Source organism: Bactrocera oleae, chromosome 5 (assembly GCF_042242935.1).
Source record: "Bactrocera oleae isolate idBacOlea1 chromosome 5, idBacOlea1, whole genome shotgun sequence".
NCBI classification, from domain to species: domain Eukaryota; kingdom Metazoa; phylum Arthropoda; class Insecta; order Diptera; family Tephritidae; genus Bactrocera; species Bactrocera oleae.
In genome coordinates, this window is record NC_091539.1 from 28,321,357 (window position 1) to 28,328,653 (window position 7,297).

At 35.7% G+C, this 7,297-nt stretch overlaps 1 protein-coding gene across 1 annotated transcript; it reads left to right on the forward strand.

The window, feature by feature from the left end:
* Positions 1-877: 877 nt before the first annotated feature.
* On the forward strand, positions 878-2,982 carry LOC106621619 (NADH dehydrogenase [ubiquinone] flavoprotein 1, mitochondrial). Its single transcript, XM_036376617.2, has 2 exons — positions 878-966; positions 1,035-2,982. The coding sequence occupies exon 2, from the start codon at positions 1,042-1,044 to the stop codon at positions 2,548-2,550; it is 1,509 nt and encodes a 502-aa protein (XP_036232510.1). The 5' UTR covers positions 878-966; positions 1,035-1,041; the 3' UTR covers positions 2,551-2,982.
* The last annotated feature ends 4,315 nt before the right edge of the window (positions 2,983-7,297 follow it).

Here is a 7,297-nt window from a genome sequence, read left to right on the forward strand (position 1 = left end):
ATTTATTTAGATTCGGAGGATGTTCGAGTCTCAATCACTGCGGCAATATAACAGAGCATTATATTTGACTTAAAAATGTTTCAACATTTGAAAATGGCAAGCGTTCGACGAATTTGTATTTTGACATTTTATGAACGCAAAACTGACAAAATCGGCATCAGCAAAATGTATGATGGAAGAAGAAAGTTAAGCAAAATCGCTGTTTAGTTTGTAATTAATAATGTTTTAAGTACGTACACGAACGCATAATATATTACTCTAAATGCTTTTTCCAACCAAAATTAATTTTTAAATTCCACTTCTCAATCTTAAGTATTAGCTTAGTATCTGCAGAAGAATAATAGTTTTGCAATATTGGTGCAGTTATTTGCTTGCTCGAACATCCCCTGACACTGAAAAATTAAAAAGGTTGATTGTGGATTAAACAAAATAATATACAAATCAGCGGTTGAGCATATAAGGGTGAAAATTAGAGTTGTATGTATTTTCCAATGCTAAATTGTGAAAAAATAAAAACAAAAAATTTTGTCCAAAAATATATAAAAAAGTACTATTGGGGGTGTACCTCTTTTAGTTAACATTTAGGTGTATTAGGCATAAGATGTTGGCAGATTCTCAGACCTAGCCGATAAGCACACCAAATTTCATCAAAATCCAGCCGTTTCAAAAGACACCGTGACTCGAGAATTTTATATAGGTACATGTTAGATATATATATAATATGTTTCTATCTTGTTCTGTATCGCCGTTAGGCGAACACACCTATTATAGTCTGTAAAAACATAATGAGGGAGTATAAAAATATTTTTATATTTGACACTTAACTTGAAATATGTCTTATGAGAAAATATGTACACACAAGCAAAATGAAATAAAAATATTAAAAAGTCATTTTATATTTTCAAGTATATTCAACAGGAATCCCAATTTTATTTGAGGTGGAATAAAATCGTATAACTAACAAACGTAATGAATTGGATACAGTTGCCTAGATATGCATGTAGATTACAAGTAACATAATATTTTACTTTTAGATATGATATGAACATATATTTACGAAATGCAACGGCAAAATTGTCGAAAAATTCGACAGTTTTGATTTCAACTTTCCGTTTCAAAGCGGGAGATTCTTCAGCATCGGAAGGGTCGAGACAACCTCAGGGGACTAAACCAACGCCTCTAAAGGCAGTCCCACCAGCAGTTCCTCCTGGTGTTCCACCGCCTCAAACTAAGAAGACCTTTGGTTCTCTCTCGGATCACGATAGAATTTTTACAAATCTTTATGGTCGGCATGATTGGCGATTACAAAGTGCACTGAAGCAAGGAGATTGGTATAAGACTCAAGATATATTATTAAAGGGCTCAGAATGGATAATAAATGAAATAAAATCATCTGGTTTGAGAGGCCGTGGTGGTGCAGGCTTTGCCACAGGTCTTAAATGGTCTTTTATGAATAAACCCCCTGATGGTCGGCCTAAGTTTCTTGTAGTTAACGCAGACGAGGGTGAGCCAGGCACTTGTAAAGATCGTGAGATTTTACGACATAGTCCTCACAAACTCGTGGAAGGCTGTCTTTTAGCTGGGCGAGCAATAGGTGCCCGAGCAGCTTTCATTTATATTCGCGGTGAATTCTATAATGAGGCATGTAACACGCAAACAGCCATTGCTGAGGCTTATAATGCCGGTTTTTTGGGTAAAAACGTCTGTGGATCCGGATTCGACTTTGACGTTTATATGCATCGCGGAGCCGGTGCATATATATGTGGTGAGGAAACTGCTTTGATTGAGTCTTTGGAAGGAAAAGCTGGTAAACCACGTTTAAAGCCTCCATTCCCTGCAGATGTGGGTGTATTTGGTTGTCCTACAACTGTTAATAACGTAGAAACTATATCCGTAGCGCCTACCATTTTACGAAGAGGAGCCAATTGGTTTGCTAGCTTTGGTCGAACTCGCAACTCTGGTACGAAACTTTTTACTATTTCTGGTCATGTTAATAAACCTTGCAGTATCGAAGAAGAGTTATCTATGCCACTTAGGGAGATCATTGACCGTCATGCTGGAGGAGTGCGTGGCGGATGGGATAATTTGTTGGCTATTATTCCAGGAGGTTCTTCTACCCCAATGATCCCAAAGAAAGTTGTGGAAACCGTTATAATGGATTTTGATGGTCTTTTGGCTGCACAAACATCTTTAGGGACAGCGGCAATTATTGTAATAGATAAATCCACGGATGTCGTAAAAGCAATAGCACGACTCTCAACGTTTTACAAGCATGAGAGCTGTGGTCAGTGCACTCCTTGCCGAGAAGGTTTGGCTTGGATAAACAAAATCATGCAACGCTTTGTTACGGGTAAAGCTAAAATGGAGGAAATTAATATGATATTGGAGGTAACCAAGCAAATTGAAGGACACACCATATGCGCTTTAGCCGATGGAGCCGTTTGGCCTGTACAGGGTCTTATGCGTCACTTTAGGCCGGAAGTTAAAGCTCGAATAAAACAGTTTGAACAGATAACAAAGAGGAAGCATTCTGCTGGAGGATGTGCTTAATGAAGATTCTTTAACAAATTTTTTTAAAGCTCACTTTTTTGTATATCACAACTATGAATATAGTTTAATAATCATCTTATTTTTCCTTCATAAAAAAATTAAACGCTTTTTCGCTATGTACCCTCAGAACGTCGTGAAAATTTGCACAGTTATTGGCTTTTGCCTGCAAAAGGTCCTAACGAAGGCCTATTGAAGTAAAACTTCTAATGGGAGTTCGGAAAATGTTGCGTTAAACGATTATCGCGCAGTGGTTAGAGTGTATGATGCATCCGCTAGTAAGTAAAGAGAAAGAAAGAGAGAGAGCTACGCAGCAAGTGTTGATGGCTTAGTGAGTGACGCATCACATACATACGTACCATCAAAATTATCAAGCGCTTTTGTTAAATCGCGTTTAGCGCAGCAGAGGAAGAAATCCTAAATTTTCGTTCCGCTGTTCTATTAATACCTTGTTACTTTTGTAATTTTCAGCTACTTTTAACAAGTTGTAACTAGTTCAAATACTGCTTGTATGCTGAACAAAGCACCTGAAATTTGTACTGAATTAAAAATGTGAATAATCTCAAGTGAAATAAAAAGTAGAAATATGTAACATAAAAAAATTAAAACTGAATTAATAACGTGAACGTATATTGTTTTGTTTGTGAAAAAAATATTTTTTTTTTTTAAATATAAATCAGGCGCTAATGAAGTTATTGAAACCAAACTTTGAATAAGTAGTGTATCTAAGGTATTCCATCTCACTTGTAAAATAGTCGAAATTGGATAATATTTCTAGTAGTATGGGGGCTTCAGTGGATATCGCTAATTTTTTACCAAAAATATCGAAAAATCTCTGAAATATATTATTTAAGTTCTAGGGGAATCTTTCTCTGATAATAGTTTGCTGTGTCAAAAATGAATAAAATCAGGACAATACTTCCTAGGCCCCGATACTCAATATACAGATTTTCAAACTTTCGGTTGAGTTTATATTATATGAATCGTTCAAAATGTGAGTTATATTAATGAAACTAAGACATCACCTTTTTCGAGTCGTAGAATGGCTTGGTATCAAAAATGTATAAAATCAGTTTAAGATTAACCCTAGCTCCCAATTACTTACCACAAGAATTTTAAACATCGGGTTAATTGACTTTCCTGCTTATTTGAATAAACTGATCGGTCAAAAATATATTGCATACAACATATGTGTAAATTTTCCCGATTAATTGAACCCGGTTAATTGGTTTCCTCACACAATTGGTTAAAAATATGTGTTATTGAAAAAAAGATACCTTTAATTTCCCCCGGTTAATTGCCGCCGGTCTGGCATTGCCGCACATACAAAAACATGCCTCGTCCACAAAACGCCATGAAAAGCTGTAAAGTGCCATAACTAAGAACTAAATAAAGATATTAAACTGTAATTTGGCAAAGGGGATCGCTATAGAAGGGGACACCCTCCTTTGTTCAAGCCTTTAGATACCGAATATGTGGACCCCAGTGTCTATAGTTGATTTTATTTTAAGTCTCTTTGGTCGAATTGATATCACATAATCGTACATATGTATATCTCATTTGAAAGTGTTTTTAATAAAATTTTACAATTCTACAAAAACAAATCGTAATTAATATTTTTTTGTGTGAGTAACCGACTTACTTGTTTTTTATTTGGCAGGTTATTATATGAATCTTTTAAAAATGAATGCTTGGGATACCGAAAAGATGGTTTGGATAACGCAACGGTGGTATGCTGTGCAGTCCGTTATTTCTATTCAGTCCTAAGAGAATTCAGACGGGATTTTGGCGACCCTCCCCCGAGTAGATGGACCATTATCGCAAGAAGACCGTAGCATCCAGATCGTATGTTCGTGTTCAAGAAACAATCGCGGCTGTTGTATCGTCAATTCAGACAAATCCAAAAGTTTTGACTAGCAACTTATCGGCGTTAGCTGACGGTCCTTACAACAGATGACTTAATGATGATGTTGACTTAAACCTGTTACCGTACAAAGTTAAAATAACAAGTCATTTAAATCCTCTAGATTTGCCTATTCGCTTGAAATTTTGCCAAAAAAAATTTTTGAAATAGCCGAAGAAGACAATAACTTGATAAATTGCCTGTTTATGTCTGATGAGGCCTATATGGAGTGAATCAAATCCAGAAATAATCCACGAGACGGTACTTCATTCAGAATGAGTCACTGTGTGGGGCGCAGTTTTATTAAGGTGTATTGTCGGGTCATACTTCTGTGAACAAAACGGTGTAACAGTAACTGTCAATGGGTACCGTTATTTAAATACGTTGAATGAGTTTTTAACCCAAAACGTATATTTTTTATGGGGTTATGTCAAGCAAAAGGTGTACAAAACAAAACACAGAAATCTGACTGAACTGAAGCAGTCCATTAAATCGATAATTGAGGCAATCCCGACATCAACCCTTCAGGCCGTAATTAATAATTTTCTAAGTAGGTGCCGTATATGTATGGCTGAGCATGGAGGTCATTTACTATACTTAATTTTTAAAAATAATTAACTATATAAAATAAAATAAAATTTGATTATTATTTCATCATTGATTAATAAAAATTTATTACTATTTGTTTTTGTAGCACGATTCGTGAGCCACCCTGTAGTGGGCGCCGACGAATATTCGTCGTACTCGGCGACGCCGTGGAAAGAATTTTCGTCGAGTGTTGCCGCCGTGCAAAACACAATACTAAAGATTTTCGTCGCAGCTAGTGTGTATTCCGCGTTCAAAAATAACATAATATATGACGAAATCAAACATTAACAATGTTAATATTGCCAAAGCAAACATTTTCTTAAATTTTTTTTTAAATTCTTAATATTGTTACTGAAAATAATTATTCTTTGATTTGGTGATGCCGTTTTTGCCGCCGCGGTCAGCGATAAAATTAGAAATAGCTCTATCTTAAAAATCATCATGGTGGTAGAATTTTGCCGACGTTGTGTTCATCTTTATATACAATCGACGGCGTCGCCGAGTACGACGAATATTCGTCAGATTATTCAGAATAAGACTTTTATTCTTTGTTAAAGTGAACAAGAAAAAACAAGAATCCGAGTAAAGAATGATTTGATAGGAAACTCTTTGTTTCGAGAGAGAGCTGTCAAAACCCACATATTTTATAACATGTGTCAATCATGCCACTGTCGAAAGAAAATGGATTGGGTATTTTATTTGGGTATATTATTTTTAGGTGCTCCGTTTCCGCATATACATCCCTAAATACGTGTATTCATATTATAAAATTTTTCAATATTATATAACATTAAACAAATAAAAATGTAATAAAAAACGGTTGAGGAAGGGCTAAGTTCGGATGTAACCGAACATTTTATACTCTCGCAAATGGTATACTCGTTTGAAATTTCTTGGTGGATTGACTGATATTTTCGGTAGAAGGTCAACTGTAGGCACTGGGGTCCACATATTTAGTATTTAGGGGCTTGAACAGTTTTGGTTCGATTTAGACAATTTTTGGTCACAAGGTGACATACTTTAAACGTATTATTCACGATTATACCCCGATATAATCATTGTTGCTTGATATGCATAGTGGAAAGTGAAATAATCAGATGGAATTGAAAATGGTGTTATATGGGAAAAAGGCGTGGTTGTGGTCCGATTTCGCCCATTTTCGCACTATGACATAGAAATATAAAAAACGTTATGCAGTTATAAGGTTGAAATCGGTTTAGCAGATCCCAAGATATGGGTTTTCACCTAAAAGTGGGCTGTGCCACGCCCACTGTCTAATTTTGAACGCGGTTCCTATAAAGTCATCTCATATGATTCCAGAGATAAAATTTAATGCCTCTGGCGTGTTTAGTGCTTGATTTATCGCGCTTTTAGTAGTTTTTAACTGTACCGTTATATGGGGAGTGGGCGGAGTTGCCACCCGATTTCAACTCTTTTCACACTGTAGATAGAGCTTCTAAAAATATTTGCTTCCAGTGAATTTCGTTATTATAGCATTAGCGGTTTTGGAGATATGCACATTAAACCCATAAGGCCCCTCCATAATGTGATCCTGTGTCCCAAATAACAGTCTTGTATCTTATTGCGGAGCTTAGTTATGGCAATTTATTTGTTTTTGATTAATGGCGTTTTGTGGGCGTGGCAGTAGTCCGATTACGCCCATCTTCAATACCAACCGTCTCACGATACCAAGAAACATGTCTACCATATTTCATAAAGATGTCTAAGTTTTTACTCAAGTTACAGCTTGCACGGACGGACGGACGGACTGACAGTCACCCGGATTTCAACTCGTCTCTTCACCCTGATCATTTATGTACATATATATAACTCTATATCTAACTCGATTAGTATTAGGTGATACAAACAACCGGTAGGTGAACAAAACTATTATACTCTGTAGCAACAAGTTGCGAGAGTATAAAAACAACAAAAAGTAATAATGGAACGTGAATGAAAATGATGAATGACCTCTTTATGCCATCATGTGGCCACGTGAAGTTTTTCATTCAAAAAGCCGTAAAGAGTGCGCTCTTAAGTGTAAAAGAATTTTATGAAAAGTAAAAACTATACAACAAACGTAATCGTTATTAAAAATAAATACTGAATGAATTGAGCAAATTAATGAAAATTATTTGAAATGTAAATGTTGTGAGGTTATAATCGATAACGTTGGGAGCGGAAATTAAAAGATTAATGGCGCCGACGTGTGCATATTTTAAACAAAACAGTTAACAGAACTAAAGAATAAATATTGAA